Below are 13368 nucleotides of genomic sequence, written 5' to 3'. Positions count from 1 at the left end.
AGTCACTGTCACGCGTAAGCCCTTGGTTATTTTGCATTACATGTGCGAAGGTATGCGAGACATGCTATTACTGCACCATTGTGAGCAATTCCATTTGCGAGGCAAACCATATTAAAAACAAATAACTTTAATTTCACTCTTATTGTTCTTCATCCTTCCCTTCTCTTATTTGCTATATCCTGGGAAATGGTCAAGTGCCAGTGTTATCTTAAGTTTGCTTACACAGCTCAGCTAATGTTTGATCTCTACTGAAGGCACATGGAGCAAACAGTAGAAGTATTTCAAAGTCCAGCCCCTCGCTCCTTTCTTTTATTTTGTATAACAAATAGACATTTACATAGTCCAGGTGCAAGGATCATCCTCTAACACTACTTTTCTCTTTCATATCCATACCCTTGTCTCCACGCAATATCGCTGTTTTCAAACGTCAATGGCAGTATGTCACCAATTCAGACCTCCTCTAGGGCCAGTTTAAGTTAACAACACATCTAGTTATTTCTGTTACTTCAGATAACAACATCAACGGCTTGTTATGACCAATATATTTACCACAAAAACCCACTTTCAGCTCTTCTATTGACCCACATCTGTTATGAGCAAATAACGTATTTCTGAGCAATTCTCATGAAAATCAGGTTTCTCTATTCGTAATTTCATAATCTGGTAGTCACAACGATGAAATAACAGTGATCTCTTTCAATATATCCCCCTCCCTCAAGTGACCTGCGTCACACGTTTACCCCTGACTATTCATCTATACATTTACAAACAGGCAAACACGTAAGTTCGTACCAGCTAATACTAAAAGCTCAGCGACCCTAACTAACGCACTTGTCCCTCATATTTATTCTCAAGGGGCCTACACGCTCCTCCTAATTAATTACACTGGATAGATGGGGAGGTAGGCGAGAGTAAGGTATTTATAGTTACCATGGGATATTGACATGGCCCATTAGGGTGGGAAAGTTGTAGCCTCTCGGGGCTATCTAAGTCTTGCCTTCTTTTTCGACGAGAAGTTCATAAAGAAATTGGCCGTTATTATACGTCATTGGGTTATGTTTTTTCTGTTTTATGTTGGAATTTGCTTGACGATGTTTCCTCAGCCTCGAACCAACACTCACCGAGAAAATATTTGGCTGCGCTGTGCTAGTTGGTTATTATACCAAAGACAGATAACTGGATCGTCACCTGGCGTAACGGTGTCATATACGAGCCAGCCCTCGACAGCAAAGAAGCTGGGAATGCTGAACATGGATATTGACAAATTTGCAACATGGTCAGCATTTTGGCGTTCGCTTGAAATTGTAATTATCAAAGGTTGAAAGTTGAAAGGATTGTACTCTGTGCAGATCACTTCAATGGCTACAACTTGAATGACATGTTATCGGGAAGTAATGCTTGAATTATTATCACGTTAGATTTTATATATACAAGCATGAACATGCTTACCTCGAGATATAGATATCATCGATTTTTAAAATGGTAGACACTGCCTGACATAAAGGACTTTCGCATAGTCGCATCTTCAAGCAAAGAGCGTTTGTTTGTTTCAAGAATACTCATTCCAAAAAAAATTACTCGTCCAATTAAAAAAGTTACATTAATACAAATAGAAAATGTTGGCATCCGTCCTACTTTAAGTGGTGGATAAAGTGTCAAATTCTACCACGATGTAGAAGGATATGTTGGCATGTAACAACATCGGTGCATACTAGTACTGTCTACAACTGCCGGTTATGTTTTGTCAAACTCGGGCTGAGTCTTTTTTTCGGCAGAAACAGAGTTGAAAGATTAGACATGTGGCATCCAAAGGTATCTGTTGGTATCAGACAACAATGTTGACTTGGAAGTCTTATTTCAAAAAATGGGCAACAGAAGCAAAGCTATGATTGAGATACATTTGCTAGAAACAGCTACCACTATCATCTTGAAAATCAATACTGCTGTTATTCAACAACAATATCATGACCTCTCCATGTCATATGTCACTGACTGTTTTCTCAACTATACGACTTCGTGTTGGATTACACTCGACTGACAGTAGATAGTTGTCAATCTTTCCAACCATGACGGCTTTCTATAAATTACATCACGGACACCAGAGACACCATTAGCTCGTGGAAGAAAATTGTCACCGTAATTTGTGATGTGAGCACACTTCACTGTTCTGAAGCGAAGGACCAATGAAGAAGTGGGAAATTTGGTTGAATTTCCGTCAAAACAAATACTGTTCTTGTGACGACAGCCAGAAGATCAATCCGAACTCCAAGTAATAGCAGAATTGTTCTTTGCTGATTTTGTGACATTGAAACTCGCTCCCGCTAAGCGAGCTTCCCACACAAATGTTGAGGAGATAAAATATGGAATTACAGTTTATTCAAAAGATCTGGTCTTTTAAAATGAATTGTAATGCAATCTCCTAGAGATGTGGAGTCTTGAAGGCACTCCCAGCTATGGATATAGTGCGGAGACGCTCGACAAATAGAAACACATTTCTTTTACGGAACAAACTGCTGCTGCTGTTATCACATCAACGAGCGGCGCCTAGAACACGGAATAATAGACAAGCTCAACAAGATGTTTCTCAGACCGTCTTTCGACTGTCCAGAAACAAACACTTCCATTCGTGCGGATGCCGAGCAGAGGCAAGTACTTGCCTATTTCGGATGTAAGAGCGCTATCTGGGGAAATAAGCGCGCTTCCTTCCAGGGAAATGGATTTCCTAGCTCATAGCGGGGACTGCTCTCACTTCTCGGGTAACGCAACGTCTCAGTAGTGGCCATGTCGATGTTTACACACGAGCGGACTTGAGGCTGTTTCTCGAGAACTACTGGCTACTGTCGAGATGAGGTCTGTGGCGAGGGGGATTTCCCTAGGTGCATGTGGAAACGTGTCCATGTTGTTTCAAGGCCGCCTTCCTCGCTCCTTTGCAGTCGAGCGAACTCCTCACTCGGTCCTGGGATTGCGAGGAAGTCACCACCCATGGCATTCGGAGAGCCCGAAGGATTATGTGGAGTCATCACGAGCTTGGCGAGATGTTGGGGAAACTGCGGAGGAGAACTGTATAAGCGCTTCTACTGTACCATACCAATCTAGACAGAAACCATATCCTCTATATTCAATCATCACATTTCAGCCATTGGAACATTGTTTTGCTGTCGAGCGATATTGAACTGTACTGTACCTGCAATCTATCTCCATCTCTCGTCAACCCGGGGCTAAGGCACCCAACGCTCAGGTACGATGTACGGATACATGAGATCTGCTGCGGGAAATGTAGCCGAAAAGTGGATTGTCTACCTAGGTAGGCACAAGCACAGTAGTAGGTAGGTATGGCAGACGGAAAAATATCGGATGAAGGAAGAAACCGGAAAAGTCCATGGAAGACTGGGAGCCGGAAGAGGGACCGAAACGGCCGAAGATGGATTGGAGCTTTGCAAAGGCAAGCACGTGCTAATTGAGGAGGTTATCATTGCAGGCAACTTGGAAATGTTGTCGTCTACACTACCTACCTAGGTAAGTATCAAGCTATCAAGCCTCGGGAGGAATCAACGCAGACATCATCACCTGTTATGCCATCGATGCTGTGATTGCACTTCGAACCACCTGGCCCCAAGTGAAGCCACGATCCAACTCCTGAAAAGACGAGGTATCGAGGAACCTCACATAAACCACGTGGGTCAAGTACAGATTCGTATTTACCCGCGATAACGAAATGCACCGATCTGCCGTGCTTCAACAGGCTCAATCGCTTTTCCCAAGGCGTCATTAGTGTCCCCCACGCCCTCACGTCTCCTTTTGCTCGAACATGTGGATGACAGAATGCTCCGTAGACGTATTATGCTTATTGTCACCACGAAGTTCGAACCCACGACAACTACGGAGTACCATCATGGGAGAAAGGCTCCTATCTCGAGTCTCAACGCACCTCACGTTGCCTTCATCCTACCTCATGACTTGTACCTTACTTGATGCAGCGGAGAGTGGTCTTTTCTTTTAGCGTCACGAACGCTCATACCCCATATCTTGATTTTGTCTGATTATTTTCGCCGAGTGCAGCACAAGACTGCCACTATCACGATTTGATACATCCAGCCTTGGCCAGTCTCTTCTCCACATCTTCATTCGTGCCGCTCTCCGCGATTTGGGGAACGTCGTGGTGGAGAGTCATCTCCCTCCACACCACCCGCTGGCCATTCAACAGCCTCTCACCAACTTCTAACCAAAAGTCTAGCGATAACAACGAGATGTATTACGCGAATAGCCTTTCCAGTCAATGCTGCTGGTAAGGGAATGGGCTGCTGATTCCCCCATCTACCTGCACAGATTCCACAGGCTCTGAGGCCCCTGAATAGAGCCTGCCGCCATGTATCGGATACTTCGGGGAAGATCCCTATGTCCTGATGCGATAATGTTCTGTCTGGATATGCCAGACAAGACAAATTAGCACAGAAGTCGGTGAGGCGCCAGGTAGAAATGTTATGAATATCGGATACCTGTTGGCAACGAGTGCCGGTTACCTCACCGCATCCCGGCTGTCAACTTGATGATGAGTGCGTTTGATAGTGCCCACGTTTTTCTCATTCATATATATCGACCTGTCGGAATCAGCCGCAATCACAATATAAACGGAGATGAAATGGGACCAAAGCAATCAATGTATCCTCTCAAGAGCACCAATAGTTGAGTCTTTCTTGGGCTCGGGTGAGGTTTCACCGCAACATATCATTTTTCAAAGACACCCCCACGCCAATCAAAGCTGTTGTGGGCGTGTGAGGCAACCCTAGCGGTTCCAGCTTGGTGGCTCGGGTGCTTGGGTTGAGAAGGGACGGGTGTGGGGTTATGGTTGTGGACGGAGGATATCTCTTTGGGCTCAGCCCCAGTACGAGGGGGAGGGAGGAGTCGTCCATCGAGCTTTCGTGTCACATCCACAGGCGTAGATGCAAGCATGATAGCGTCGTATGACATGAACGAGCAAGCCTTGTCATGGGCGGGCATGGCGAAAGAGCGTCTGCGGTTTGAGACACATTATTATCTCTGAATGTCGCATTTTTGACAGTCGTAACCTTTGCCCTTCTCTTAGGACTAGATTACTCGTTACACTTCATACTGTGCGGCCCAGACGGGCTCTGTCAACCCCGCTAGCTTGTGATTCTCCGCGTTAGGGACTGCGACTCCCCTTCCCCTTTACCCCACGGCCAAGACGCGCCTCTTATCTCTCCCGCTGGTTCCTCCAGATCTCCATGTTCGACCAATATGGTAATAATCATCGCCGCAGCCCAGATCCAGATGCTTGACTTGTTGGTGACTGAAAAAATACCTCCGCAACAGTGAACCTTGAAAAACGATCCCCCATACCCTGTGCCACAGGAAAGAAAGCCGCGACAACTCGGATCTGATGAGGACCCGTAGATGCGATCAGACATCGATCTGGTCTAAACATCACGATACTGTACTCGGTACAGAAATAAAGGCTCCTGCGAAAGAGGTTCCGCCAATGCGCGGCAAAACAAATGCCACCAATCTCCGCCAGCCCCGAATGTGTCTAGCCCACGGAAACATCGCTTGCTACAGTATCAGCTGCAGCCTTCTGGAAACATGAAAGAAGAAGCATCGCAAAGCTTGAGGTACTCTAGTCAATAATGAACGCTTTCTAGAGTAGGAAGTATACCACTCTCCACGAAATCTTTTTCCCTTACCATGCATGCCTGTTTAAGCAGCCACGATTGGTTTTCGACAATTATCGGTAAAACCCTACATCTCCCTTCTTCCTCTGAGCAGATGCCTCCAATCTTGGCATGCTCTCACCAAAAGCAACTTGAATAATGTCGAGGCTGAGCGGAGGTACAGTGTGATGACGATATCTCGTTGAACACATGGTTTCTTCCCCTCTCATTAAGTCTTCGGCATTTTGGCCGCTTGACTGAATCAGTACTTGTAGTTTCCAGGACGCTGTACAGTTCTGGTTCAGAATGTTATTCATTCACGCTTTGCTTCTGTGAAGGAAGGCGCCATCGTTGGCGTAGCTACTAGTGAGCCGTAGAAACCTTTCGACAAGATGCTGTGATGATTCAGCGCATATCTCATCATCATGCATAACGTTAGAATTTCCCCAGGCGCCGCGCCTTATCTAGTGATGACCGTTTCCAAGCCCAACAAACAGAGTTCTCTAACTGTGTTGATGCGTCCTGCTGTAGTGGCTCAAACAATTGTTATCGTCAAAGCCGGGAGAGGCTGGTGTGACTTGCACACATGCATTTCTTTCCACTCTTCGTAGTGTAAAAGTCGTGTCCCTTAAGGCATGCAGATTCCGCTTATTACAAGCATAATAGAAAACAACCTCAGAATATCCACCCTTTTGCAGCGATAGGTATTTTTGTTGAAAAAAAAAGACATGGAGTGAGATAGGGCATCAGACCATCGTCACATAATTTTGGGAGCCCCAGATACGGACCGAAGAAGGGCCTCTTCACTTGGACACTTCTCTTTTAAATTTTGCTGAAGCCGGGCCGAGCTGGTATTCCATAACAATACCCAGGTACGGCCAGAGTTAGCGGATAATACAGAGATAAGATGGCAACAAAGAGGGGCGGCGCTTGAAATCTTTTCATATTTCCACACCCCATCCCCATCGAGGTTTCGCGCTCTGGAGATGCTTCGGATTCTTCAGGGACATAAATATGGAAACACGTCTCACACGCGCCCCACCATTCCGAAAAAAAGTGCCGTCATTGCTGTCCTTGTCCAGATATAGACTTTCAAGTGCGGTCATGTTTGCAAGGTCGCGAACCCATAATAATTGCGGACAGAGGTTGATTCTCAGCGAGTCAGGACAGAACATTGAAAAGATGAGGCCACCATGGGTTATGCGCGCTGATGCCAGAAGTTCGAATCGACCGAAATCAGAGTTTGGGGAAGAAATAGTTGATGCGACAACCTGATGCCTGGTGTGATCAGTATAGCCTCCTCTGGGTAGCGCGGTAAGTTATGAGAGAATGTTTTGAAGGTACAGTACCCCCAAAAAGACCGTAATCTCTAGCTTGACTAGTTTTTCGAGCCGGACTGTGGAGGTGGAGACCAGCGGCATCCTGGCGGAATCCCGCTCACCAACTACTTCGAATTAACAGGGAAAACTCTTGGAAATCCGAAAATCCAGGTCGCCGCTCGACATTCTCCACTCTCTAGTTTCTTTCATCACGAAACATCCCGACGGACGTCCAGTTTGGAAGTCGGCACTCAACAGGAGCTTTTTTGGAGTAAAATTACACGACAAAAAGTATTCTGCATGTTCCGACATAGTCGAGCGAAAGGCAGATATCCAGAAGGACACCCAAGCAATTGTATCCTACTTTTATTGTGTTAGCGACATGCTAATGATTTTGATAGGCATGGTGAGCATTTTCTACTATACACCAGAACGGCGACCAGAGTTCTCTTCAACACTTAATTGTCGACCCACGAGTCAGGGAACATCAAGAGTTTTCACCATCATAATTACTGCATAGAATATTCGACTGACTCCACGTTCGAAACTAAGATTCATCATCAGGCTAGCTCACTTCGATGATACAGTATTAAGATCGACGTACCCCGGATTCAAGCATTAACCTTCGGCACTTTGATGACGACGTACCGAACGGCTCCCGATTTCAACCCGCAAAAGGTACAAACTCTAACTCTCTTGATGCTGTTCAGGACATGTACTCCATAGCTGTTGCATTATTGCATGCCACGTAAACCTGCAGATACAGTGGAAATCGACAAGGCTATTTTTTCTTCCTTAGCGTTGCTGGTAGTAGTGTGAACTTCTGTCAAAAGGATATAATTGTAGGGATGAGGAAGAATGTTCTGACCTCAGCCTTTGCAATGACATAACAATCATTTTTATTCGCCAGCAGCCTCGCAAATTAGTCCAGCGATAATTGTAAGTACATCTCGTTTGACTGACCACCAACCAAGGTAATACCATGATTGAGCCAGGTACTCGCAATCCGAACCACGTTTTACCGCCTCGCTCTTGCTCTGGCTATCTGAAGGGATTGTAGCGCCCTATGATAATATGGCATCTTAATGCTCCAGATGAGGACAAAGGGTCCAAGTACACCCGTACATGCGGATGTGAAGGGAGCGCTTCCGACCAGCTGGCAAGATCCGGGGTAGCTATTGCAGGGCCTCCCCCACGCTCTGCGCCACTACAAACCACAAAGGTGCGCATAAAAAGAAAGTAGAGGTGAGACTTGTTTCATGCCACGAATACGTCAAGAAAAGCCAAAATGGGGGTTGGAATCAATGTACAACCACCTAGCCTACTTTAGCATGAGATCTGAGTATTTTTGAGGACTTGATCGCCCGAAAGTAAGCATTTGTAAGGTCAGTTCTGCTGATTTTGTAGTTTTCGAAATAAATGGATGATACGAAAATGTACCTGGGTGATACCGAATTGTGAAGGTCAACTGGGGTGGGGGAGTGTAACCTTCTGTCTCCGGATCTGCAACCGATGGATTCCAGAGGCAAAGCTCGCATATTCAGAGCATGGAGTAAGGGGTACATGGTACCTTTCATATCCTATGCATCAGCCCTCTCACTTTGAAGCGTTCTTGATATTGAAGTATCATGGCTAGTACTCTAAACATTCAGGAATATTGACTGACCTTCTGGATGGGTCGATCTCGTAATGTCCCAAAGAAGACAGGAATCGTGAGGTGTGCCATCGGAAGGGAAGCAACGGTCGGTCCCCCACATCCCCACGTTTCGCACCACCCGCAAGATGTAACCCTCCATTCCGGGGAACCAAAAAGTTGTTATTTTAAGATGGGATTATGTGTACGTTAGTAGGTCATACTCTGCCTGCTATAGCTTCCTGTTATCAGCTTGGATTTGCGTGTGCAACGATCAATTGATGAGTGGCCAGGTGCCCCGTACATACGACGAATATGCACCCCCGGATCCCTTTTGTCCTGATGCGCTGCGTGGACGGCCGTCCTTTTTAGTCAACGTTTTCATGGAGAAGAAAGGAAAGTCTCACAGGCACTGCTACGGTACAGTGGTACCTCGAACGGGGAAGTCAGGCCATGCCCCGCGTTTCCACAATGAGGGGAAGGGGAAGGTTCCATGATTGCCAGATTCAGAGAGACGAGATACGAGTGAGGTTGGGAGGACGAGCTGTCGATCAATCTAGACAACCGCGATGAGTCGCGATTTGGCGGTCCAAAGTCTTGCCGTTTCTCTTCATCCTCTCCAACTGAGGTTCTTACCGGTTTCAGCGGACGGCGTCGAGAGATATATTGAGGGATGAGAGTAGTGGTTTCCTTAGATTAAGAGCATGCGTATCTGCATTGTTTGATCGTGATGTGCAGATGTAGAATTTACACCCATGTTCGCGGTGAGCGTCGGCTTTTGCTCTGGGTCTTCGGTCTTCCTTGGTTCGTCCTAAACAGTTTCCTTATCGGGTATAGTCCGGACCGGAATTCTGGCGCGTTGCTGAGAATTACGTGCTTTTGCTTGCGTGGGGAAGATAGGCTGCCGTATTCAAGCCAATCCGATCGATGGCGCAAGCAAACGGAGCAGAAATCATAGGGAGCTCCAGTGCTTCTCAACACCATTATTTATTCTCGGTCGGTTTCTGGATCCAGGATGCGGTGAGAATCTGGGTTTTTTGCGTCCCATCACATCAGCTCAGCTGGCGAGGACTTGACCAGCTGCCAGCTGGATCATTCCGTGACTGTACTCCAGCAGCTGTATGTAAGCGTAAGACGACTAGATGGCGTTCGAGGCTTCCACTTCACCCGCATTTCCCCCATATTGTTGTAACCAAGGACGAGCCACACTCCTCTTTCCGAGATGTTGATTTTGGGATTGGCTTCTGGAGAAGGCTGCGGCGGGGGAGGCACCAATCAATCGATGCAGTGGTGGATGTAGGATAGAGGACGTTGTCGGCGTCAGGCCTCTGCGCGCTTCAGGATGTGCAAGAGAATAGCCAACGAAAGGGAAGAATTCCTGGAGCGAGCTCTAGGTTCGCTACGTTTACCTCCCTAGTCGAGATGATTTAAAGGAAATGGTGATGAAAGCTTTTACATCTTTCTTTCTCTGATATCGAGCACTTGCGGTGACGGTGAAGAGACGGGTTGTACAGCAGATGCAGCAGATGCATCATACCAGAGTGATAGATGTACCCAGCACGAATGACTCTCATGGAGCGATGGAGCGAGGAAGCGACTGACTCTTGTCACTGCGGGTCGAGTTTGACTGACGCAGCAGGCTGGCAGCAGGCTGAGTAGAGAGTACGAAGTACAACCGTGTAAGTAGTGCCTACTCTTAGTAGTGGGTGATTTGTCCTTTGTAGAGGATTTTGTGGCAGCATACTCCGTACGAACCTACCTAGGTAGTAGGCACATACCTAGGCGAGCTAGGCCTAGTACGTCGGTTGTCGGTTGTCGGTAGGCACCATTCGTACCAATCGTGGTCGTTCCTGAGGAGGAAAACCCATGTTTCCCCAGCAATCCCCGGCTGGATCCGCTTGTCTCTCAGGAGCCGAGGAGCCTCGCGCCTTGGAAGGGAGGAGGATCTGGAAACTACTTCTACTAGAGACACGCATATTATGCGATAAGACCACACGAGGAAATCTGCGAAGGGGAAGGGAAGGGAAGGGAAGGAGAAGACGAAAACTGAAAATTCCATCGGTCCCCACCAATGTTAGTAACTTAGTAACTGCTACTACTACTGGCCCCGGGCTCTCGTTTCCACTCCTCGCTCCTAGCCTCCACCCCCTGCTCGTCTCCCACCGTCCACCTCCGCAGCGTCTTCCTCACCCCCAAGCCGCCGGCCAAATCCCAAGACCCGCGGCCCAGCCAGCCAGAACTCACCCAGCCAGCCCACTGAACCCCCTTCTGTGACTGCTTCGTAGGGGCGACACACACTGTAATTTACTGTCCTCACTCCGTATCCTCACCGTCAGCCCACGCTGAAAGGCCCGAGGGAATCAAGCCGCCTTGCGCCCCAACATCCCCCCCTCCCCTCCCTCCCCCTCCACCCACGTCCCTTCCATGCCTTCCCTGCTTCTGCTTCTCTGCGCTTGCTCGCTCGCTCGCTCACCACCCACAGGGCGGCAGGGCAAGGAGCGAGTGCGAGGAAGGGGTGAAGAAGCAGACCCATCCCCCTCCGCTTCCTCCACTTTCTCCCTCGCCCACAACCACCTGGGCACCTCGAACTAGGGAGAATCTCAGCTTGAGTCTTGTCCTTTCCGGGCCATATTTTTCATAATTCGTCGCCGCTATCACCGACGGTATTAATACTGAGTGACCCCCTCGCCCTCGGCACCATTTTACAAACTTGCCCAAACTGCACCACTCCATCTTCAACTAAAAAAATCGTCGACACGACATCACCCTCACCCTCACCCTCATACACCCGCCCACACCACATCACTTCCACCACTTCCACCACTTCCACCACTCAACCCACAACCCACAACCCACAACAAACGCTTTTGTTCGTCGTCAACAGCACAACCTGCTCTGCTCCATCCACCCCGACTTTTCGAGCAAAACACAGATTCCATCACATACGCCATTGCGCCTTTCCGAGCATCCCCCATCTTCATCGTCCCTCCTTTTTCTTCTCGCCTTCAACGGTAGAAATCGTTTCGAACACCGAGTACCCGTTTACACCCCCATCGCAGCCGCGACCCCACGCGGATTTTCGTCAACCTGACCCCATTCTGCATTCGATAGATAGATTCCAGCTCTCGCTGCGGCGGCGATCATATGCAACGCGCATCTTCGGCAGTAGATTTTAATAGTCTGCTGAATCCGCAGTCTTCCATCGAGCGAGATCAGGAAGCCGCGAGAAAAAAACTGGCCGATCTGCAGCAAGAGGCAGAAATGGCTGCCGTCAGTATGATGCCCGCCATGCTTGGGGGCCAGCACGGCGACGACCGACAAGATCTACCACGACCGTACAAATGCCCGCTCTGCGATAAGGCTTTCCACCGTCTCGAGCACCAAACCAGACATATCCGCACCCACACGGGCGAGAAACCACACGCGTGCCAGTTTCCCGGCTGCACCAAACGATTCTCGCGATCCGATGAGCTGACTCGACACTCAAGGATACACAACAATCCCAACAGCCGGAGGAGTAACAAAACCACACAGGGAATGCCTCAGCACCATGGTCATAACGGTGGAATGGACCATGGGCCAGCGATGGCGACCATGATGCCACCGCCAAAGAACAATATGACCAGATCGGCTCCGGCGTCGGCCATTGGATCGCCCAACGTCTCTCCACCACACTCCTTTGCTTCGTACTCCACAGCCATTCCTTCTGGTCTCAATCCGTACGGGGGACGAAGTCTGGCGGGCAGCCCAAGCAACGGAGAACTAGGTGTGAATCTTCTAGCCACCGCTGCAACACAAGTCGAGAGAGACAGCACGTTAGCGACGCACCATCCACACCACGGTTCCAGACACCATCCGTATTATAGCCACAGTAACCATAATAGCAGGAATCACCTCCCTTCCCTTTCTGCTTATGCCATGTCAAGATCGCACTCACACGAGGATGACGATCATTACGCACATCGACATGCCAAGCGATCCCGACCAAATTCGCCAAATAGCACTGCTCCTTCTTCTCCCACCTTCTCTCATGACTCTTTATCTCCTACGCCGGATCACACCCCTCTCGCTACGCCAGCTCATTCTCCTCGCCTGAGACCTTACGGAGGCGGTTACGATTTACCAGGTATTCGTAACTTGTCGCTCCAACACACTCCAGCTCTTGCACCCATGGAACCACAACATCTCGATGGACAATATCACAATTCCACTCAAGCGACCTCTGCTCCAAGAAGCGGCTTAACGATTAGCGACATCATGTCGAGGACGGATGGAACGCAACGAAAGCTACCCGTCCCGCAAGTGCCCAAGGTTGCGGTTCAGGACTTGTTGACGACCGGCGAGAATGGTTTCAACTCGAGTGGCCAGAGCAGCACGACGGGTAGCATCGCAGGCGGTGATCTCATGGATCGCATGTAATTGCAATTAGAATGGGTTGGGCTTCACGACGGCAAACGGTGGAACTGGCCGATGGGCGTTTTGTTGTTGGAATCTATACAACTTATGACTAGGGGACAATTAATATGAGGATCACTTCCGAGTCGAATTGGGAAACATCCTCTCGTGTCTCCCTGGAATTTCCACTCTGTTCGATGTTCAGCCAGTCATGTCAGACTGGCTGGATGCATTTGATTTTTGGGACTTTTAAACTGGGCGATGGTGTAAACATAGATGGGGTGCGGTATAGACTTTTGCTTTTTGGTGGTGTTTCTCCACCTCCTCCCTCCCCTTTGCGGGAGATGATCAGCGT

General features: G+C 48.4%; 1 protein-coding gene across 1 annotated transcript; it reads left to right on the top strand.

The window, feature by feature from the left end:
• Positions 1-11879: 11879 nt before the first annotated feature.
• GLAREA_01711 (C2H2 and C2HC zinc finger) lies at positions 11880-13037 on the top strand (the record flags this gene model as incomplete). Its single annotated transcript, XM_008088927.1, has 1 exon — positions 11880-13037. One exon carries the CDS (start codon positions 11880-11882, stop codon positions 13035-13037), a length of 1158 nt encoding a protein of 385 aa, XP_008087118.1.
• Between the last annotated feature and the right edge of the window lie 331 nt (positions 13038-13368).

This window comes from Glarea lozoyensis, assembly GCF_000409485.1.
Source record: "Glarea lozoyensis ATCC 20868 chromosome Unknown GLAREA7, whole genome shotgun sequence".
Classification (NCBI taxonomy): domain Eukaryota; kingdom Fungi; phylum Ascomycota; class Leotiomycetes; order Helotiales; family Helotiaceae; genus Glarea; species Glarea lozoyensis.
The sequence above is the reverse complement of the archived record's forward strand: the minus strand, read 5'-3'. Positions and strand labels throughout refer to the sequence as shown.